This window comes from Gavialis gangeticus, unplaced genomic scaffold (genome assembly GCF_001723915.1).
Source record: "Gavialis gangeticus isolate Ggan-Ray unplaced genomic scaffold, GavGan_comp1, whole genome shotgun sequence".
Classification (NCBI taxonomy): Eukaryota; Metazoa; Chordata; order Crocodylia; family Gavialidae; genus Gavialis; species Gavialis gangeticus.
The window spans coordinates 16,937,005-16,961,508 of NW_017729016.1; the positions used below are offsets into that span (position 1 = coordinate 16,937,005).

At 43.6% G+C, this 24,504-nt stretch overlaps 1 protein-coding gene across 5 annotated transcripts in view; it reads right to left on the minus strand.

Moving 5' to 3' along the window:
- MAD1L1 (MAD1 mitotic arrest deficient like 1) overlaps nucleotides 1-24,504 on the minus strand; it is a 582,466-nt gene that overhangs the window by 262,700 nt on the left and 295,262 nt on the right. For all 5 annotated transcript variants that reach the window (XM_019512951.1, XM_019512948.1, XM_019512950.1 and 2 more), the window contains one exon: nucleotides 11,635-11,691. In XM_019512951.1, the coding sequence (XP_019368496.1) occupies nucleotides 11,635-11,691 (57 nt within the window). The remainder of the gene's footprint in view (nucleotides 1-11,634; nucleotides 11,692-24,504) is intronic.

Here is a 24,504-nt window from a genome sequence, read left to right on the forward strand (position 1 = left end):
GCAAGCCAGGATTTTTCTTCTATTCTAGGTCCTTCTGAAGAAGGCAGTCTGCTTACACATTCAAAGCTACACATACAAGCTAATAAACTGTGTTTTTGCAGGAACTTACCAAGAATGAAAGGATACCTTGAGGTCCCCATCCACCCATTATAGGAATTACTGTTTAACTGTATTTAAGGTGCATATTATGTATGAAAGTAACTTCTACTGACACTGCACAGTTGCACCCATGTTCAGACACCAATATTCAAATCACTGCAAGCTTATGGAGGGGAGAACCACGTTCTTCCCCGTCTTCCTCTTCCCAGGTCTAGAGAAAGTAGTAAGCATGGATCCCCTTCCCCTTTGCTCAGCTATGCTCCCATTTCCTTACTGCTAGCTTTGTGCCCTCCTGCACCAAAGGCAGGGCACACATCAGCAGAAGGTCCTAACCTCTTCTAGCAGCTCCTTCAGAAGAGGAAGCATCTGACTTCCACGTCAGTGCTGAGTCTCTCCACTGTCATCAGACCTGCTTCACCGCTTCCACCAGCAGACAGAAAGACTGTTCCCTTTAATTACTACAGAAAGCTCCTCCCACCAGGGACAGCATACCAGCTGGTGTCCACTGAGAGGAACGATGCTCCCCAAGTAATTAGACTTAAATACCTGACACCTCCTACCCATTACCCCTGGTTAGGAACAGCACAACATTGAATAACAATCTCTTCTGGGAGCGCGACAAGGCTCCTGGAGCCAGGAAGCCAGAATGCCATCGCTGTAGCCCGCAACACCAACAGAGCATCGCTTGTGCCTTGGACAAGGCAGCAGATGGGTCCCTTTTCCAAAGAAGTAGGGCCGAACTCTCCAAGAAACAGGTACAGCTGCCAACACTGGGTTTCTAAGGAGCTTTTGATTCAGTCCCCATGTCACAAAGGAAGCTGCGGAGCTGTGTGCAAAGTTTGCTTATAATAGATTTGGCTCTCAGTTCTTGGAAATAAACTACAGGGGGATTTCTGATGCATTCAACCAAAGTCTTAGATAGTGACCTCTGACTTCCCTTCGGTTTTTCCTCTTCTTCAGGGTCCTTGCCAGTCAGTCCCCAAATAACAAGTGTTTAAAGAAAAACACTAAGAGAGGAACAAATGCATTTCCTCTGATTAAACTGCAGAAAAGGGCCTTCCCCCTTTCCTACGTCCTCGTGACAAGGTATCGAGCAGAATTTGCAGATTTGCTGGAATCTGACAGCCGTGCTGTGAGCACTTCTGCAGTGGCCTCGGACAGGGCTGTCAACTGGGACATCTGTGCTTCCTCCATCTCTAAGGACATGGGCATGATGGAGTAAGGCCTTGCTTGATTGGGTTGAGGGCTAGGCTTGCAGCCTGAAACAATCTAGTTTGGAAATGGCTCTCTCCAAATATAAATACCCTCAGAGGGTGAAGAGAGGCATGTAGGGGCAAATACTTCAACATGCTTCTAGGAAAAGCCCTTTTTTCACCTTGTATAAATGCTGCAGCCACGAATGTGTTGGTGTTCTCTACTGCTGGAGGCGCTCTTCTCATTTCTGGCTCAGGTGGAGGAGGGAGAATGAGCCGGGGACATCAGGATTTCATGCTCAGTGTGTTTTCTGAAGTCCCACTTATAGGAAACAGAGGAATGGTGCAGGAAATCCAATTAGTGCCACATAAAAGAAGTTCTCTCAGCAGAGGCTTCCAATTGCCTCCAAGAAACAGTGGCAGATGCTTGAAGTCATTGCTCTTGTTCCCCAAGCCCTTCTCCAAAACAGACTGAGGAAGAGTTGATTTAGAAGCACTCCAAGTTTTCCAGCTAAATGAGCCAACAGGAGACCTTCCTGCTACAGCAAAGGAAGGGGTCAGTTCTGAATGTGCAGGGGGTAGAAAGACCCTCCCTTCCTATGGCAAAATACAAAGAATAAAGCAGGCACTGCTAGGTTGGACTTCCCTTTTATAGTGCATGTGTATGGCCCCTTTCAGTCACTACTGTCACTGTCGAAAAATTTGCAGAAAGAAAAACGAACAGCAATTCACCCTTGAATACTACTAGTTTGGCATGACTGCCAGAACGCAAGCCTGGCTCCCCCAGCATTTGGGACACACCACGCCCCTGCCACCATCAGTAAAGTCCTACCCCTAGTACAAAGAGGAAGAAAAACTGCAGGATGTAAGATGACACTAGGACCAAGAGCAGCATCAACAGGACAAGCCTGGCAGGAGCCCAATTTTATTCAGCCAGTCTTTAGAGGTTAATGAAGTATTCATAAATAAGTAAAAATTCTCCTGACAAGTCAGATCCTGTAATCCAACAAAGAATTGTCAGCTTCAATTAAGTGATTCAAAAAAGGGATGGGGAACCCATTCATTATTTACCAAGAGGTCACAGGAAAAGTTCTGCTATAGGATCTTCTAGTCTCAGTGGATAAATCGGGTTTCGCAGCTTCTGCTAAAGGACTCTGTTGTCCCGATGGGATAGTTCAGAGTGACCCCGACTACAACCAATCCTACTTCCAAGCTTCTAATAGCCAAAAAGACAAGGCTTGGGGTAGTCTATTCTAAGGTCACTGAGAGAAGGAGTAGACAAGAGGCAACATAAATGCAAGGGAATTGTCCCTTGTCTTGCTCTCATTTGTTGCCTCAAAGGCTAAGATAGGCATTCCTGAATCTCAGCTTAGTAGACCTGGGTCTCCCTGCTTGTCCACTCTCATTGGGTGTCCATAGGTACCAAGACAGCTAGATATCCCATCTGTGGGCACACCCACCGCAGATACCTTCATTTACACTCCACAATCAGCTACCCAAAGATCTGTGTGCCCATGTTCATGGTCAGAAACAACTAGGTCTACAAAACTGCACCTGACTGCAAAGTCAGATCAGGCATGATAGTCCCATGGTGATGCAGGGGAGCAGAGGGGTTCTTTACTTTCCTGGGGGATTTGGATAGAAGAAAAAAGGTCCTACTAGCCATTCCTTCCCTCACTGAAGACTGCAAGATGCCCTCCTCCCAGTAGTGATAAGGGTAGTGTGAATGGAAAGGAGACTGATCAGCTCCTGTTCTTGTAATATAGGGTGAACTTCAAGGGTTGCATGCCCCAGCCCTGAGTGCTGGTCAGAGCATACTCAAGGGCTGCTCTTCCCCATTTGGATACAAGCACCATTTTTACTCATCATACCCAGATGAAGCAATCCCTGCTTGCTCTCTTCCAGACAAGGAATACTAAAAACACCAAAATCCCAGAATCCCAAAGTATCTAGGAACTTGCACCCGATTCCCAGCTTGCCTCTGATCAAGAATCTAGTGCGACTGGAAGACCATGACTTCCTCTCAAGAAGGTTTAGTTTGACTAATACAATCACTTCCAGTCATCCTGAGATAGTGGATTTAATGAGATGCCATCAAGAATGGAAAAGCACTACATTTAAGGAGAATTTAACTCTGAATTTTCTTACCATAAGGAAGAGGCAACATCACCAAGACTTTTATGGTACGGCCTATTCAAGATGCCAACTCGTAATCAGTGAATATTAGCTGATTATACAAAGGGAACTTCCCTTTCTGCCCTATCCATTTTATTGTCTTGACATACTCCAATTTCAGCATTGGCAAGAAAACAGAACATACGTAATCCAAAAGCTCACAAATCAGCTTTGTCCCTTGCTCATCAGCATTCAACGCATGCTACTGTGTCCCAACAAAGAAGAAAATGCTGGTTCTTCTTTGAAAACACAATTCCAGACATAATCTTGTATTGTAAAACTTATGGCACATTATGAACCGTCATCCACTTTCTGACCAGAAGCGCAATTTTGAAGAGCAGGAGTTGCAATGCAATCCTTTTGACTGAAAAGCGGCTTGCTACCTCTGTCTCTATAGTCGACCGCTGAAAGTGGACATGAAGCACTGACACCAAATCACACCATAAAGTCTTGGGCTCCCAACGAGATGAACTTCCATGCATCGGATTTGCAGAAGAGCTGCCATAAAGCGCTTGGACTAGGTTACCTTTTCACATGCTGAAATGACTGGCTTTTCCATGGGTTTTCCAACACAAGAAAAACAGAAAGGCTCCCTGCATCAAAAAGCTACGCAAGCGCTTTCCAGTACAATGTGAAACTCCTTAACCCCATGTCAGTTGTGATTGCCTTCAACAAGAAAATGAAAACTGGCCTGCTGAAACCAAATAGTGCTGCCGAGTTCCATAAAACTTTAATGTTAATGGTTCCAACAGCAGGTTCATTTGTGTAATGGGACTTTTAAACAGACATTTTATTTCTTTTTAATTTGAAGAGAATATACTGTTCGATCCCATGTGCCTGGATGGATTTTTAAAACTGAGATAAGCCACAAAGAGTTGAGTCACAGAGCCTCCGTTTGTAACCTAATTAAAGTGGCGCTGAGACGCCAGTGAGTCAAACTGCAACATGCTGATCACCTCCCTATGTAAGAAGACATTCGTTAACATTCACCTACTTAAGGTCCCAACGTTTCCATGTCTCTATTTCTTCTGCTGCTAGAAATATGCAGCAGATGTTTCTGATTTTGTCACAGCCTTGTCTATGGAGCATGAATTGCCTCAGATGGAACATACAGCAGATGCAACAAAACTAGCAGAGGGAATTCTGCAGGGCCATTCATTTCACCTGCTAGGACAGGGGAAACAAGAGGCACTGTCTTCACACCTAGAGAGTTGCTGCCTGCCTGCTTCAAGAGGACCAGAAGAGGCTGAATTTTGTGTACATATCATAACAGGTATGGAGGCAGAGCTTCCATCCAGGAACAGTACTAGGGAAGACTGATTCCCAACATTAATGTAGCTATTTCCCTTACCCTAAGAAAGCAATACTTTGCCCCGAGAGCCAGAGCTTCATCTTAGGTAAGGAGATCAAAAAAGGCGAGGAAAAGGGGGAGAAACACTTATCTATACCCATATGACATGGGTTTTTTCCCCTTCTCATCAATCCAGATTCCTAAATTAACAGTTCTCCAAAAGAGGTAAAAAGTCATACCCAATAACTGAGGAAAGACAGAATTTGTGCACAGGGGAAATGTGACTATTTCATTTTTCCTTTTGGTATTTCTTCCTAGACACATATTTCCAGCGCCTCAATCAGTACAGCATTTTGAGATGGGTATACGGTAGATATCATAATCAGCATTTTTGGTTTTGGATCCAATGTACCTGACTGAGGTGTCTTCTTTTCTGCTACGGGGAAAAGGTTTTGCAATATTCCTACCATAGGCATATAGGCTGCTGACAGGTGTGGGGGAAACCTCCCCCACAATAAGCAGTGCTTTACTGGATGTGAAGCATCGTGTTAGTTTGGCCCAGCTCACCAGCTTCTGTATAGATCGGGTGCTTCAGTGGGGCTTTTAGGCACTTTTATCTAATAGCTCATTGAATCAGTTATTAGATAAAAGCACCAAAAAGCTCTGCTGAGGCACGTGATCTACACAGATGTTGGTCAAGCTGGGTCAAACAAATGCAATGCCTCTTCTGGGCATGAGTGCACTCAGTGTGGGGGCACACCAAGCTGAAAGTGAAGTGCTTTTTGTTTGTTTTCACATCTGTAGGCAGCCTCAAAGACTAACCATGCATTTAAGGACTAACAGAATTTCTGCTATAAGCTTATCAGTTGGAAAGGACTGAGCACGAACACCTGGGTGGGTGAGTCAGTCAGTCATAAGGGGCTCCTGTAGGCGTGCAGGGAGACTGCGCTGGCAGTCTTCCGCGTTGCGTGTATCAGCAATGCCGCACATCCCCATGCTGAAAAAATGGCGACGGAGCGCTATGAAATAAAACACGTTCAATGAGCTTTAGTTCAAAGCACCCCACTGCCATTTTTTCAGCATGGGGACGCATGGCAGAGCTGAAACCCATGACACGCGGGTGCTTTTAATTAGCGCTGCTTGCTAATTAAAGCGCCAAGCACTGCATCCCAAAGCATGTGTAAAAATGCCCAAGATGACTATGAGCCATCAGTGCCATGCAGCTTCAGCAAGAACAAATGCAATCCTAGGATGCATTGAGTGAAATATTTCTAGGAAAGGCGGTGCCTCCAGAATACCACACATCATTTTGCTGACCCATGTTCAATAAAATTCAATTCAGACTGGACCAGGTTCAGAGAAGGACTAATGAGAATGATCAGGGGAATGGACTGCCTCTCGTACAAGTAGAGAATTTGGGTTGCTGAACCCAGCAAGACAAAGATTGAGAAGCAATAGGATTGTTCTCTATAAATATATCATGAATTAAACATCACGAAGGGAGAGAATATATTTAAGCTAAAGAACACTGCTGGCACGAAAAAAACCAAATAGCTACATACCAGGCATGAATAAATTTAGGCTGGAAATTAGAAGAAGTTTTATAACCACCCAAGCACCAAGTGTGTGAAACAGTCTTCTGGCAGGAATGGTGGGGCAAACAACCCCAAGTAATTCTACGACAGAGCTTGAAAAGTTTATGAACAAGGTTGTCTGTGCTAGCAGGGACCTGGACTTTATGATCCAGGAGATTCCTTCCCATCCTTTCTTTCATTTTTTTTCAATTTTTTTCTGCTCTTTATAAACAGCTTCATGCTTTTAATCTAATTTTGGCACTGGATATTTTACTAAAACTGACTTACTAAACGATTGTGATGATCACACTGTTGCTAAAATAAATACCCGGGTAGTCATCAGTTTGTGCTAGACTTGTGTGAGATGCTAGGATCAAATGTGTCAAATGCTACAGAGCTGTCATCCAAAACAATTTGGAAACTAAAGCCCGTCATTCTGGATGGAGAATTTACCTGCCCATTCCCTTTTCTGTAGCCTCCGCCTTAAACAGAACAATGCCCTGTTCTTTTTAAAGCCTTTCCCTAACCTAGGTGATCTACGAGGTCATGAACTGTGTCAGTTTACCTATACCTACAACAAACCAGCGCTCTAATTCCTATGGATCTAAGTGTCATCCATTTGTAGATAATCTGGAGGATTACATTTCTCTGCAAGTCTCTACTTTAATCATTCCTGTTGTCTTGGTGATATTCTACACCGTACGTTCGATCACCTTTCACTGCTAAGGAGGGATAAGACGGATGTTTTATGTCTTAGCACGACTGCCCAGCTCCCCACCTGAGGTCTTTCTATTTTGAGGTGTACTCTTCCTAACACCCACAGACTGAACCCTGGCGAGTGCTGGGTATCAAATCCAAGGTCAAGCTTGCAGGCTCCACTTACAAAAAATGTTTCTAAACAATGTGGGTTTTTACTGCCCGACTCTGAAACCTGCTGCTGCTTATAAAGTAAATGAGGACAAATAAATAAAGGGAAGGTGAGAGGGAGGGAAAACACCATTCCACTGTTATAATTACACTGCACAGTGCTACTGGCGATTCCTCTTAAATCAGAAAATACAACCAAGGCTTGCATTCCCTACTAAACTTTGCACATTAAGATTCCTTCTCAACTCCGCTTCTACAGTGGGCTTTGTGTAGCTTTCCAGCTTACATCTAGTAAAGAATCACAGCTCTCCCTCTTGATGTTTACTGCTACTGCTCCTTCTGTATCCCTTCCTAAGCCCGGTTGAGTCTCCTTCCAGCTAGAAATGCGGCTCAAAATTTGGCCATTTGAAGGCATTTCACTCCGCCTTCATCATATCACTTGATTCTGTGGCTGTTCCACACTTGCCCTTTGCATTCCCCATTTCCACATGTTCTTTTTGTCCCTTTCCCATTTCTTAGTTTCTTCTGTTAGGTCCTGAAATTCTTCTTTTCTGTTAGAGCTATTTCTTCGAGAAACTTTTTTGACTTCCCACCTTGCTAAGCAACATTTCAGACTAGTCCCCTTAAATCTTTTAGCAGGTTAAACATATTTCTTTCCAATGAGCAGGCTGAAGATTTGGGATTTAATATGAACTCCTTTGAAAAAAATGCCAGAGATGCCCAGATACAATACAATGAAAATTCAGACGCCCGTTCAGTGCCCAAACACCAACACTGCTTCCCTCCGAGATTAAGTGGTGGCAAAAGTCTCCACAGAAGTGTCTAGTACTGTAAAACAGAACTGAAAGGAAGTTGAAGATCAAGGACCCTGGACCACTATTTGTATAGCAAGCATGAGCCAGAGAATTCCCTCCTGGTGCTAACAGATACAAAGGAAGAAAAATAAAATTATGGAAAGGAAAAGAATTAAAACCAACCATCTGCAGAGAACACTTTTCTGGGTTTCTCAGCAAGGGCAAATGGCAATAGAACCAGGCCACTGACTCTTAACCCAATATGCCAAAAAAGTATTAAACTACAGCACCATGTGCTCAAAGATCCTGGGACCCAAAGCTGAGGGAGCTACTGGTGCTGGCAAATACTATGGACAACCTCCAGACAGAACGGCAAGCTCTGGGGAAAGGATCAGACTCCAGGTCAATTGAAAAAAACAAACAACCCAACAAGTCTTGTGTTGACATAATTTCTAAAAAAAAAAAAAAAAGTGGGGCAAACGAGCTTAACTTCACAAAGCAAAAGCTTTGGCCAACAAGAATAAACAAAGCAGACAACCTTTTTATTGCAAAACCAGAAGCAATTGGTGACCCAGCTTCAGGCCATGTCCTGCCAGATTGACTGGAGACTCTCTCCTGTACCGTATGGTACAAAACTCCATCAGGAAGTCGGTCAGACCCTGAGTGCTCCCAACGGGAATACATACAAAAACTAAATGAGGAAAAACAAATAACTGAAGGGTGAGAGAGAAAATCAAAGGTCCATTGTTATAATTACACAGCACGATGACAGAGGTAATTTCTCTTAAATCAGAAAATAAATTTTAGGTTCAAGTTCCCTGAAGGATATAAAATATTAGAGGATTTTTTATGGTTGCAATCACAAACTCATTTCTCCAGCCACTACTGGCCGTGTCTAATTAGGGTGAAGTATGTTAATGATACAGCAGCACAGCCCAGAGACGTCTTCAGTTGCGATATTAATTGCATTTAGGGAAAGAAGCATGAATTGTGCTTATACAAGCTAATTAGTATGGGTTTGCTAATTAATACTGGGAAGTCAAACTGCCTTTGTCTTGTCAACTGCAATTAGCTGAAGATATTTAAATTTCTTTCTTTTCTAGTAGTAAACTGACTTTTAGCAGGGAAATAATTGAATCATGGGCTGGAATACACTATTCCAGTTAGCAGAGGGGATCTATTATGCCTTTGATGCAGCAAGTTACAGACCAAAGCTACTGCACTGCCACCCAGCTGCACGTGCCAACACTTCTGGGGTTTTCTACGCAGACATGACTCCCTGAAACAGGGTGCTGCTCTCTGTAGTCCAAGCCACCATTCCAACAGACTGATGCTACATGGGCTGCATCAAAATGATCAGGATGTAACAAATGAGTTATTTACCATGGCACCTCTGGTGCTCCCAATAGCATAACTGCAGAAACCCCATCAAATGTGCTGCTAAGATAAAGCCAGCGAGAGCCTGGACTGCTGAGCACATCACTTCCTCTCCACCACTTTGGGGAGGGTGAGAGAACCATTAGCGCTCTTTGCAGTGGCTGTAGATACATCTCCTGAGCAGAGGCTTATCCCGAGGAGCAGCCTGAAGACCCACTGACCTGCGTGATAGCACTTGACAGGTGTTTCTTCCATTTCACTTACAGCTAGACGCTTGTCCACAGGCTTGCCGCTGAAAAGCAATATCCGTGTCTGTCAGAACACAGGGCAAGAAGTGGCCTTTCTGCACCTCCCCAGCCATGGAAGCTTAGCCTCAAATAATGAGGAGCGGATCACAGGCGGGCGAGTGGAGGGGGACAAGGACAAAGGTGAGATGCAAGGAACCCAAATCAGGAAAACAACTGTTGAAGTATCAACCTAAAAATGAGTCTGAAAATAAGGCCATGCAGGTGACACACTAAGCTGGAGAAACAAGCCAGGAAAAGTCTTGTGTTGACTAGTAAGGAGAGGGCTGGGGCTGGGGCTCCAGGCAATCTGCCAAGGGAGATATTACTCTGTCACCTGCTAAGCAGTTGAGAGAAGAGGAGTGATGCATTCTCCTCCAGGAGGAATGTTTTATTTGTGGAAAGAGGGAAAACCTTTGCAAAGCCAATAGCCACCACTAATGAGAAAGCATTACATTGAGTCAGCCCCTCCCAAGGAGGATATGAGGATGAGGGAGGGAGAGAAAACTATCCATGTCACCATTGAAGCAATTTCCTTAAGTTTGTTGAACAACCAGACTAGATAAAGTTTAGCACTCTGCTGCCTCCTTTCTAAACTACTACCAACCTAGAGTCCAGCAGTCCAGATGGGGCCTGCAAAGAAGAAAGCAAGGCATGGGGAATTCCCTAGCCATAGTGAACTGAAACCTCATTCATGTAACCCAAGGGAAAGCTTCTGACAAGCTGGTAAAGCAGAGGCCAGAATCTTGAAGATGAAACAGCTTTTTGCTCAGGTATATCCAAATCTCAGCACTCAGAATTAAAAACCATGACAAGAAAGCATGTAATAAGATGGCACATGAGAGTAATACCATTTTCTCTGGAGATCTCAGTTCAGATCTGGCCTATATCACTATAGAAAGTGCCTAAGCTTTCAAACACATCTGTCCACATCACAGAAGAACCAGACAGTTTAACAACACTGACAGTCTCCTATTATAAAACAGCTCAATGTTGGAACAGCAAAGAGCAACACAGCCAAACTGAGTAACGTTGACAGATGTGAGGCAACCCATTACCAGAATAGCGGGAGCACTGAAGGGGGGATTTATGTACATTAGCAGAGTGGTGAGAAAATCCAGGATACTACCAAGACATAATGTACGTTATGACTTGGGTTTTAGACCAGAGGCTTGTTCAGCACCTGCTCCAAATTGGCAGTGCCAGCTGCCATTCATTTTTCATGACTGCTAAAATTCACCCAGTTTAATATCATGCAGTATCAGACACTGACTTGTTTCTGTTCTGCGCTATTCAGGTTTGCTTATGGGAAAAAAAAAATCTGCAGATGAAGCCCTTGCGACTTACTCATTTGCATACCACAAGGAGGTGAATGGTTAAATGCTAATGTTTAATTCATTGCTGCATATGAAGGAGCTTATACAGTAAAGTAACCGCACCATGTCACCCCTCCCACTCCCTTGTTTCGCGGCCTGTGTGTTTTTCTGGTTCCTCTAGGGATTAGAGTCGATAGAAGAGACAAACACAGCTGAAAAATTAACAGAAATAATAAAAATTGCTTTGCAGACTATTGTCTCATCTCACCTATGGTCCCTTGTCGCATCTCAGACTCAATAAACAGCTGCCTGAGGAAGGGATCTAATTCATTATGAAATAAAAATTTTGCTTCCTTTCTAGAACTGTTAACAAACAGAAAGCAAACTGCCAGGAAGAGTCAAAAGTACCATTAACCCTCAGCAGAGTGCAGTCCGTGTCAAGTAGGTGTGGAAACTGCTAAGGTACCAGACCTGCAACAGTTTTTAATGAGGCACAGACACCTGCTGGCTTCCTTGCTCTCTCTCGCTCCCCTCCTTACAATACTCATATGCCGTTCACATCTGGAATTTGGGAATGATGAATATTATTTAAAGGTATTAAAGCTGCATGTGCCACTCTTCTACCGCAGTACAAAACAAGGAATAAAAGGAAGAACATGCTTACCATATCTGCTCTTTGCTTCTGGTTCCCCACTTCTTCCACAACTTGAGACAGCTGAGCCTTCAAGACAAAAAGAGAAAATAAGTCAGAAAGCCGATTTAAGCCACTGTGATTTCTGTTCAGTGATACTCCTAGTTATTAGTTTGCCACCTTTTGGTCTCTAGCACTTCAGTCCTGGAAAATGTGGACTCAGTTAAGTAACACCTAAACACCTAAAACACTGCAGAGCCAGGATGATTGCTTCTGCCCAGATGATATATTAAGTTTAAAGCTTTCATTCTCTGTTGCCTTTTGTATTTGATTTAAAAGAGACTTATGCATCTTTCTTCCTCTCCTTGCCTCCCCCAAGTGCTGGCAAAGGATGCTGGATTCATAGGCTTGAAGACAAAAAGTTGCTAGTTATAGCTAAAATGTGTACAGTACTGATCTCAATTGAACTTGGGCTACTCCACCATTCTTGGTGATGTGTTTGCACCCCAAAAGGATTACTGCTTGGGATACGGATGGGCCAGTTTCCAGGACCATTTTGGCCTTGACCTCTCTAATAACTCTTCCAAAAAACCTATAATTGTCAAGTGAACACTACTGTAATGAATAAAGGCTAAACCCAAATGACAGTTCCACTATAAATGTGAGTTCCTGCCCCAAAGAACTGCCATCCAAATACACAGGAGGGGAGAAGCAACTTATTGAAGGTTATTACATAAGCTAAAGGCAGTGCTGAGAACAGAAGCTCTCTCTTCCAAGTCCCAAGGCAGTTTCCCAACCACTAAATAAATGCTACCTCCTCTCGTGGTAGCAGGTACTGAAGATCCTTACAAATATTTTGGAGCCTCTACAAGAGGGGTCCCAAAGCTTCTCACTTCCTGCAGCCTAACTGGAGACTAAACAGACTCTGTCCAAAAACTCCTAAAGGAGGGTGGGGAGATGGATGGGGCAAAAACCTTCCTGGAGTAACAGTGGAAGGAGAAAGAAAATGGCTTCACTTTTCTTAAGGAGAAAGTATCATGTTGTAATATGTGGATGTCTGGTGCACGCTCCCTGCAAACAACCTCTAACAAAACCCTAGCCAGAACCGGGATGAAGGCAATGGGCTCCCTTAGGTGAAAGCCAGAAGAACCTTCTCTCAGAGTGACAGCCTCTGAATAAGAGAGAGAGGTGAATCCCATCCCAGAGAAGGAGCCTTTAAAGCGCCTTGTGATCCTTGGTGGGTTACGGGCTCTGATTCACAAAAGTGGCATACAATGCTCTGATGCCACTTTTTGCCTCTTCTCTTTCATGCTAGTCTCCAATCAGCCATTCTGTGATCAGCTCCAAGAATAATCCCAGGGGATGACAGAAAAAACATAATGAAACAGCCAAAGCACACACAACGAGACCTAAAAACCTTTCCTTTCAGGAAGATATTTATTACGACCCTTCAGAGTCCCTCTAACAACATCGCTACCATATGAAACCGGCCTTTTTGAGAGCTGTATCCCAAGCAGAAGCAAACAGCCAAGCCGCTTGCTACAATGAAATGAAAAACATTAAGTTTCCAAAGCTAATTGCACTGAAATACAAGCAAACAAAAAAATTACAGTCTCAGAGTTCAGCATAAAACGAGTAGTTCAATTCCCCAAACAAACAAACATGACAATTAGGTGCAGTCCACCACCGGCTCAGCCTTTGAGCTCAGTGGAAGCTTCAAGAAAGTTATGGGCTCTGGCTGTGCAGGGCCTGTTAATGATGTCACATTATTAAAGAAAAAGGCACTCAAACAAGATGAATGTAGTTTTAACATAAACCTGGGACCTGGTGTGGGGAAATGAAACACACTCATTAAACACTGCGGGAGATGCCAGTCCTGTGCAGACACAGAGTGTGCACACAAGCGAGTGAGAGGCAAGAATGAAATTACCACAAGGTCTGATGCGGGCACATCAGGAGACTGTAAATTCAGAGGCACCTGGGAGTGATTTTTTTCCACAAATATTTAATCAGGTGGAATTATACCCCAGCAGGACAGAGCAGGAAAAGAGCCACATGGAGAAGAATTAGACAGAGTTCTTGGAAACTGCATTTACAAAGTCATTTTTTCCGAGGCTGGAATAGCCTTTGCAAAACACCCTAGGATGGAACGAACACACTGGACAGAAAACAAATCAATTTTCCAACATCTTTATTGGACCCATCTCTGCATGAAGAAGGTTTTAACTTTTGGATAAGGACTACTGGACCATTCTGAGCCAGAAGCAAGCAGCAATTACGGGTTACATATTAGTCTGCTCCACAGTTATACCCAATCGTAAGAGTATGAGAATCTCTTTAACCAAGGAGAACTCAAACCCAGCACTAAGGCTAAGTACCGACAGTCAAAAGGCCCAAGGCTGAATCGACTCAATCTTCGCAGGTTAGTCTAAGCTGTGTAGACTGGACCAATAAGCAAGTGAACAGACATTCATTTTTGATTCCAGAAATGCAGCCACATGCCTGCAGTGGCCCAGGCCAGAAGCCGGGGGGTGCTAGAGCACTCCTCCCTGCTGGGCTGGAGCAGACAGCTTGGGTCAAAGCTAGCCCATTCGCCCTACGGGGCTGGGGGGGGCGGTGTTTGCAGGGAGGATGCAAAGCATCCTGGGATACTGGGGGACTGAGTTAACTTGAATCTGGGGAGGATCTGGGACAGAAAGTCAATAACTGATTTAGGATAAGGCGGCTTAAGTCCCATACTACATCCATCCAGGTTTACCTTAAACTAGTTTCCATCGTTTTGAAAGTAATTTATGTGCACTGAACTTCTGTTGTATTACAGATTTGAACCCGTTTCCAATCACTTATATCGATTTGTGTGTAATTTCTGTCCCTAGCCTAAAAGAGACCAGAAGCAATCTGAGAACAGAGTGAAACACAGAGGAGTGCGGGCAACTCACCAACACTAATGTGAAAGAAACAGGGCTTTGATCCTGAAAGTACTCAGCCCAACAAATTCTAAATCCATATCTTTACCCCGTACCTGTAGGTGTGCATTAAGAAAGTCAATTATGTTTATCACAAATCTCGTCATTCACTTCAATGGTTTATTTCATAGAATATTTTTCACCAAGATAATGAATTTGTCTATAACTTAATGTAGCATTTGGAGGTTGAGGAGCAGGCGTGACAGCTGCTTAGCATGTTGGTTTGGCCTTTGTACCTCTCCCCTGCCACAATGGGTAAGGATTTCTTTTCCTATTCCCTTCCACAGTTTTAAACTTGACCCACAACACACTAACACTGTATCGAGGTGATTATTTGTTCCAACTGCCAAAAATTAACATTTATACAGCTTTGAAAACTGAAAGGAAAAGGCCAGGGGAGAAAGGGGCTGGAATAGAAGAACAAACTTCCCTGCTCTACTGACAAGAAATCATGATATGAGAAGTTCTCCTAGTTGCTTCTTACACCTTCTCATTTCTCTCTCTCTCAAGCATGTCAAAATAAGCGCTTTTGGGGGAAAAAAGTAGAGTTCAACCCTGGAGGATCTGAGTTTCCCAAAGCATCCATCTCTAAATTATAATATGATTTTTTTAGCATAAGTTTCTGTAATGAGCATAAAGCACGGGTGAAAAGTTCTGTACTGAGAAGGCAAAAGAGTCTGTTCAGAGAACAGATGTGGAAGGGATAACATTCAGTTAAGCTTTTTCTCTTTGCCCCACCTGCATGGATGCTTTAATCCTGACCCAGTAAAACTATGATATTAAGCAACAAACAATTAGATTAGATTAGACACCTCACGTTCCAGTTCCTCAGATCTTGGAAATATTAAGCAAGAGAATGTATGCAACTCCATCGCTGCCTCTCATAGCTCAAACATGTCAAATGAAATGCATTTACTTGAAGGCTCAATCTTCTGTTTTAGCAATATATACTATATATACCATCAAGATAATATATCCATTTGAGGAAGTGACTAACTGGATGCTACTAGAACATTTATTAAGATCTGACGTTAAACAACAGATCTTTGTGTTTAGGAAACGAAGAGAACAAAATAAGTTTGTGATTCACATAGATGCTAAATTGGAGGAGGGCTGGAAAGACCTTTAGAGAAGAGAAATACAACATAAATGGATTAAGAGAAATTAGACATATGGACAAAAATTAGATTTAACACAAAAAATAAGCAAATATAGTTTGAGAAAAATGATTCAATATACGTATATACATAGGAGGAACAAATCTATCAAGCTGCTAAACCTACAGGCAACAGTGGACAGCAAGTCGGAGATGAATTTGCAACATGTTATGGCAGGCCACTGTTACATGGGGTTGTGAACACAGGGTTACTAATCACAAAGCAGATTGCTTTATTGGATTTATTTCTGAGCATCTAATTGCCAAAGACTAAGACAGATCAACTAGATGATTGGGTTGCTGAAGGAAACTATTACGAAGAAAGATTGTCAGGAACAGTTAAATATGTATCATCTGCCTAAAACTAATTAAAAAAAGCAAGAGGAACACAATTCATTCTTTGCTCTCTTTTAATGAAATCGGACTGGTGGAAATAAGGGAATGTCAGGACAATGTAACCAGCCAGCCTCCCATGGGACAAGAGCAAGTGATCTGCAGAGCACAGTTTTTGCAAACCCGTGTAAGATACAGAACCGACATACTGGCAAAACATTATTCCCAGTTCTCTCTCTGCCTTTTGTACCACTGGCTACTCAAGTACTGGATAAACCACATAATCCATGGTCCCCTGTGAATGACACTGCCAGGCTCTGAAGCAGTTGATCTGTATGCTTTATCACAATCAGTCTGCAAACATTAGCCCTACCCCAGCCCTTTGATTAGCCTAAATCAAATATTGAACCTAGCTCAGCTGTTAGAGGACAGCTGCTTACAAAGTGATTCACTGCCATATTCCTACTAGGCCACGAGAAAATACAAACTAATCATCGTCAGCATGACAGACACACACATTTTTAATTATGAAGAAGAAATTAGGCTCTGAACTTCCCCAACATCTCACTTAATCAGAGTGCTTCAGAAATGCTGCCAACCACCAAAATGACTTAAGGAAACAGCTGCAGAGAGATCCAGAATGGCACAGAGCAGCCGGCTGCACCCCCAGATTAAAATGCCTCCTCAGAAGTCATATAAGGAAATGTTATCATGTTGTTCCCCGCAGCTCATCCTTTAGGTGCATCAATGGTCATTCTCGCTCCCTGGCAGCCAAGACTAATTAATGCCTGATAGTCGCAAGCCACTTAAGGTTCTTTGCAGGTTTACCAATCTCCACCTTACCAGTCTCTCAAAACCTCACTGGCTCCACAAGCAGCTCCATTCAGGCCTGGGGAATAAGAGACATAGCAGAAGCTGGGGCAGGGTATGCCGGTGGGACCTCAGAACCGTGTTCTCCCATGCAGACCACCGGTCCACAGGTCAGGGCCTATTCCATCCATTTACGTTATTACTCTGTTATCTGCAGAACCTCCCTCAGTAGCAAAGACATACCTGTTTCAGACAACAAGGTGCTACCTTTCAGCTTCTGGGAAATTCTTGTTACTTAATGCACACGTGAAATTCCTGAAGACCACAGAGCTCAATTTGAAAAGCAAACATGCATAGGATTAAAGAACTGGACAGGCAAATGAATTTAGTGTCCAGTGTGCCCGCAGAAAATACAGTGCAGTCAGGCGAGACTATGCACAGACGTCATCCTTGCACTGCGATCAGCTGTGCCAGGATGATCCCCTTCACTAAGCGACAGATGTCATCCACTGTCCCGAGTTGAGGCATGCCAGTGTGATGTGAGCCCAGAGAACCCCGTCTGGGGATTCCTGAGGCTCCTGGGGAATTCCTGCGGGGTGTAGGATCTGGCCCCTGAAGTCCTGGGGCAGCCAGAGACCATGGACAGCTCCGGGCTGCCTGCACTCTCCTGCCATGAAGCATACACCTGCCACAAAAAAGTGGCACAAGCGTTTACCACTACTGTCACAACCACAACTTTGGGCATTTGTGGCACAACAAGTGGCATGGATGTCTGTTGGCTTGGGCTTTGTGCCGCCATAAAAATGTTAATGGTGTCACAAAGGCAATGTCTGTTTCCAGCCTAAGAGAATCAGTGTAGTAAGTTAGATCAGAAAAAAACTCCAGCTTAAAATTTAACAAATTACTTTAACACACCTTCAAAAAAATCATCCGTCAATTTAAAACGTTTAGCCAATGGAACAACACTGTGTTCTCATGTTCCATGGAGAAGTGAGGCAGCAGAAAAGAGAGAAATTGTACGCTGACCCTACTCAGGATATGCTATCCCATCACTAAAGCTGAAATACAAATGGTATTGGAAAAATGGGAGCCAATTCAGGTATCAGTGAGACATTTCTAAATTATTCACTTTATTTCCCTGTGCTTTCTGAGCTGATGGCTCGTCTCATCCACTTTCCAAAAACCAATGGTTGTAGCTACATCAGCTATATTTCAAACCTTCAAGAGTAAATACAAACACAGGGAAAAATACCGGACATACAGAAATAACTCAAAGAGGTCAAGACCATTGCTCTCCTTGTATCTGTTGCTGTATCTGTCAAACAGCCATTAATATCAGCCCTGAAATCAGAAAGAGTGTGGTCAGCAAGGGCTGTGGAGCTCTGAGAATTAATGAATCAAGTCCCAAACAATCTGTTCATTACAAGGCAGGTGGTTAAACTGGCCACATCAACACCCCCAACCTCTCCTCTGGAGGCTGAATGTGAGCCAACTGCCCTATGTGATAGACAAGCTGTTCAAGCAAGAGAGTCACTTGTAGGGAAAATTAAGCGAGTCAACTTCTAACGAGCAGTCTCTCGCAACAAAACCCGCTGTCCTGTGAGCAATTAGCAAAGCTAAGGGTTCCCTTTGTGAACTTGCAGTAATTTACTCCTCGGTGTCGTACATTCAGTAGCGTGTAGATAGACCACAGTAGTATCAGCGGCCAAAGAGACATGTAATTAAAACTCACTACAAAGAGCTAGGGAAACACTAAATTATGTGTACAACATGCAGGGAGTAAATCAAACCCTGCTTTCAGTTGGAAGCATGGCATTTCTAAGTTTGAGGTTTTCATTCAGAAACACAAAGAAACCCGATACAGTTGCGCTGCTCTAAATGTTGATATTTTCTGATGAATGCAAATATGATGAAAACCCCACTGTAATGAATAAAAGGAAGAGCCAGATCATTATGTCATCAGAGTGATATACATATGCATATGCATGGGTTATGTTAACTTGCAGACTCATAAATCGAGACTGCAGGACCCCAAGGAGTAAAGGCCACCTCTTAAGTGCCTGGGGGTTTCAGAGACACGAGCAGTCCTTTGCAGTGCCTAGGCAGGTAGCACATACTCAAAAAGAAAGAGGCACAGTCAGGAGGAACAATGACTCGGGGCCCTTTTTACACAGCCTCTGTTGAGCAGTTTCCTAGGGTACCCCAATGATAACTCAGAGGTGTCCTCCCTGGTAAAAGGACTAGCGGGCCCAGCTGCCTCCTGAATTAGCAAGTGTGGGAGCACTGTGGGGGGAAGGAGGGGAGCCATTCTGGCATAGCTGCAAAAGGTAATATTTCTTGCAATGTAACCAAGGTAAGATGAGCTGTTGCATTTGAAGTAGTCAGTTGTGGTGACTGGCCCATTTAATTAGGAAAGCTGCTCCTATACGAAGTGTTAGTCAAGCTCCTGAGTCTAATCAACATCTAGAAGACACTTTCCATCTTTTTTTTTTTAGGCAGAACCAAATACACAATGAAACAGTTACAGACCACAAAGTCTGTTATTCTGAACATACGAACAGAGATCTGGGAAACCTGAGTCAGATTCAGTACTTGTGTTCTGATCTCCCTCTGCAGTTGCCCCAAATCCCATGTATAGCTTTCAAGTAGCTCATATTTCCATGTCACGAGCGCAAAAAAGATGCACGGCTAGATCCTTTGCTCAGGATATGCCCTTTCTGAGTGCAAAGTTGCCGTAGGTTGTCTTCTTTAACTTGTGACACTGAGCAACCCCATGATTTGGAGGAACAGTGCAGAAGAGTGTTGTGATGCCCCTCTTCTCCCGCTGTCCCCCAGGTGATGCTGGGTACCATGCATCAAGGATCTGGTTCAAAGACCAGCAACAGGGCTGGGTAATAGAGCACCTTTAGGGCACGCCACTGATTCTGAGGGCGCCGCAATAACGAAAGTCCGTTCAACTGTCCTGTAACGTGTTGAGGGTCTAATGGTGTAAATCTCTTCACTAAGGTCATGTTTTAAGTACAGCATTTGAAGAGAGATTGTACGTGAAGAGACAGTGAAACTCACGGGTGCCCTCATACATGCAGAATTTTTTATAAGATTCTCTTGTGTTAGAGGAAACAGGAGGAAAACTTTGATTTCAACAAAGCTGTGAACAGCTCATCCATGTGGGTGGTAGGGATTGTGACAGAAGTAACTCAGCCAGTCACAGCTAGGCTTCAGTTTATTTGCATACTGCAAGCCGATGTATTAAAATATTGTGAAAGCTGAAATGAGGAGAGATTTTCACTAGTATATCATGCCAATCTGACATCGCAGACATGAGGAACGGCTTTCAAGAGCTAAAATATCAGTTTGCCTGTTTGGTCCTTTAAAGGTACAAACCCCAGTGTATAGCCAGGAAACCTTCATTTTCTCTCTTCAACCCTTTAGCCCAGCACCATTGCCAATTAGCAAAGATCTGGTGTTCTTTAAACAAGACCAAAGTGCACTGCAAATATACAGTGGATTTAACACTCATTGCCAATATTTTATGTTATTTTAGAGCCTTTAGTGTCTGGTATTCTTGTACAAGGAAGCATTAATGGAGGTACTGCCAGTGAAAGAGCTTGCTATCGGAGACTGTCAAAAGATTTCCATACTGCTTTAAAGATTCAAAACTTTACTTTTACTGCTCTCAGGAAAGTTCTTCTGGTTATTAAACCAAGCATACATATACTACACTAGTGGGAAATAACATCTACAAATAAATATCGTTATAGCCCCTAAAGCGTCAAGCACAAAAGCGTACCCAATGTACTCTAACAATGGCTGGGTGTGGAGAGAAAATCAGTCTCCCTGTAACAATCATACACGGATAGGGAAAAAATTCCCCACTGCCTATCAAATGCATTTCACAAGTTTATCCGCAGCTACTATAGAGGCAAAACTCATTCTGAATTATAGGATCGTCGTAACTGGCACAACAAGGGCCATGTTCTTATTGTCATGATTCATTACATGTGGGAAGTCTGTATATGGAGTAAAGGCAGGTTTCTCAGGCAACTGCCTCTGGGTGTTTTAATGTAATTTGGTTTCACAGCCCACCCCCAATACTCTGAGAAGTAACATCAACACAAGGAAAGTCGCATCCATGGAAGAGATCAGTCCCAACAGCTGCAAAAGGACCACTAATCCCAAGACACTCTGTTGCAATGCAATGACCCAAGGGTTGAAGACCACTGCTTTGCACAGACTAGTAAAGTGTGTTTTTCTCCAGATAAGAGCAGTTAGTTATTGGAGAAATAGCTGCCTGTTGGACTTGATGTGTTGTGGAAGAATGCCGCCCCCAAGCGAGAGACACAAAGGCAGCTTGTAAACTCAGGGGGTGTGAGACAGGAGTAAAGCAGAGGCATTTGGGTGTTAAACACACAAAATACAACACTTGAAACTGGGAAATCACAAGGGCTAGTTATAATCATTGCAAACACAGAGAAAATATCTGTAAGACACAGATTCTTGTGGAAGTCACTATCAAGATTTACTGGACAGACAGATAACAGCCAAATCTTACCCCTGCTCTCAAAGACAGACCATTCTCTGTCCTATTCTGTTTTGTTTTAAGTCACAAATTCACTTGGTGACAATGTCAAGAATTTCAGGTTGCAAGTTTACCATAATTAACTCATCTGGAGGTCTCAGTGCCACTGCTGCGGGCAGGGGATCATCTACAATCAGTAGGAACCAATTAAAAAACCCAAGTGCTCATATCATAAAGTGGAACGTGACAGCTTCAAAACAGAAGTGACCAAAGTTCTTTTAACTACCTAGGAAAGGGCTTAACGTGGTCTGAAATAACCTCCCTGGCTCTGTCACTGAGTTGAGATTCAGCTTGTATTCCCAGCGCTGTCAAAACAATAGGTATGGGGCCTGGGGCAAATGACTGAACTCCTCTAAAACTTGGTTTCCCCATCAGTACAATGAAGATCATGCCCACTCTGTACAGCGATTAGTTATCTCCTTTCATGCAAAGATCTCAACATGCGAACAAAAACTGCCTGACTTTCAAGAAGATGAGAATTCTTGTGGGTGATATGTTGTATTGGACCAACTGTATGGTCCGTATAGACATATGCAAGCTTTTGGGTATCACAGCACCCTTCCTCAGGCCTCTGGGACACAAGCAGGCACAGCTGATTTTCAAGAAGAGCGCAGAATTCGAAGAAGCAGCTGCTGATTCGCGACTCTGAACTGGGGTGGAGTTTCAGAAGAAAGGCAGAGACTTAAGAGAGCACCTCATTTCCTTCTATTTTTCCTTGATGTCTTCCTTCAACACCTTGGCTTGAGAGGGAGCAGGGAGAGACTGGAAGATTAGCATAGCTCTACTGGGAATACTACACTTCTGCTGTAGGCCGGCTGTTCTCCAGTCTAATCAAATGGCACTGCAGCCCTGGGGGAAGAAAGAAGCTGCCAAACAAAATATGAGTTTCCAGCTGCTTCCTCAACAACAAAAGGCAGCCTGAGCGATGAAACTTTGCCAAGCCAATTGCTTCTAGAGTTATGAAGGAGGCCAGTACGACAGCCCTTGGTCACACCCGAGTGAATCCCCAGTATTGATGGACTCCAACGGGCTCATTTTACATCACTGGAACATTGGAATATAGGAAACACCCTGCCATTAATGCACATTTGCTGGGCTCAGAAATGTTCCGATTGCAAAACCGCTTCTAAATGTGCCATCTTAACAAACAATAGGAATGTGAGGGATTTCCTTCTCTTTTACTGCTCCTCTAGCAACACTTTTAGCTCATCACTAAAAGGATAATCTCACACAAGCTTCAAGCATGGCAAATCGACTACTCCTCTCTGGTCATGGCAAAGGGATTTAAAAAAAAAAAGAAAAAGCACTAGGTGAGCACCAGGTTCAAGGAGCAAAAAAAAGAGCGAGATCAGGGCACTGACTAGAAATATCCATATTACATTGGTCTCTGATGGAACCTGTAAAGCCAGGAGCTGGAGAGACTCAGAGCCCAGAACCTCGAAGGAACTAAGGTGCCAAAAGCTTTCAAAATCTGGACCCAGAGTATGAGTCAAACTGGAATCCTCAAGCGATCACCTAACCTGCAAAAATGGTTCTGGTTATGCAATATCATGGATTCTTCTTTCAGTCTGGACTAAACCAGCCTGGTCTGAGGAAGTGCTATTCTGCTAGGGATGCCATCGTTCAAAACGGTCAGAAATCAGATGTCCTAACAGGCTGGGGTTAAAAAAAAATACCTTGGAATTTGTTGCAGTAGTCAAGGTGACAATTGCACCGTTCTGGCCAGATACTCGCACAGGTAAATTGCATTCTGCTTCAATTGAATTAGGTGACAGGATTTTTCCCAGCCTGGAGTCTGTATCTTTACAGATACTGGCATTTTCTTATACTTGCCTAAGAAAAAAAGTATGAAACTCAGAGGCTAAAAATTGCGGCCATATGAGGCTATACGTTGATATTTTCTACGGCTCTTCCCCATCCCGGGCAGATTACTTTCACCCCCACCCCTGGATGCAAGTTCTCCTTCTGTACCAGCCGGCTTCAGGTAGGTTAAATGGCCGGAGGGAAAGATAATGAATCTATTTGTTGAACTCTCTTTGCAATGTCCCCAGCAACAATGTTCAACCTTGTATTTATCATCTGTCCATTCAAAAACCAGTGGAATTACATCTTGCTTCAACCTGGTAAGCTAGCTGTGCTGCATCTAATCTACAAGTTAATCCCCTTGCAGAAGTTGCTAGGAAACAGTGTCGTGGCCTTGGATAGGGATGGCCAAGGAGGAGTTTGTTCTGACAAGGTAATACTTGCAACTATTACCCTTGCTATTTCTAGGACAGCAATGGTACTACTTTAGAACCACTCATTCTTACTGATGAAATACTGGAAGCCAACAACTTGACCGCATAGTTGAAATTTGCTTTAAAAAGTAAATAATCTACCTTGGATTTAACTGATGTTATTCGGAGTAGAAGTGTGCTTATCACACTTTGTTCTGAAAAGGATTTACCACTAGAGAAGAGGAAAGTGAGACTAGGTACAAATGATTTTCTCATAAGAATAGTCTAAAACAAGGTGCTCTACTAGGAACGGGGCTATCTAACGGGTGGCCCGCTGGCCAAGGAATTCAATTGTGGTCCACGGTGCTGCAGCAGCAGGGCAGTGGCTTATCTGCATGGCACCAGAGCCCCTGAATTACCCTGACTCCACCACTCACCCCCACCCCCTTGCCTGCTGCCAAATCTCAGGTCTTTGGTCACTGCGGGTGACACAGCTGGCATCAAAGGCAGGATTCATGCCCTCGGTTCCAAAGCAGCAGATGGGGCAGAGCCAACAAGCCGCTGCCCCATCACTGGAAGTGGATCATCCAGCCTGCAAGAAGCCCCATGGACTTGATCTGGGCTGTGGGGCCAAGTAAGTTGGAAAGTCATGTACTAGGAACATAGCACTGAAGAATAAATGATGGCTGTTGGGGTAAAATTGAAGAGATAAATCTCTGCATTTGCCACGTTCCTTCCCTTTCAATTTCTCTCTCTGCACTGTGGTGATGAGAAAAGGTATGAAAGATAGGCTTTCCTAGTTCAGGTTACAACCTGTGTTTTCAGGAAGGCTTAGCAAAACGT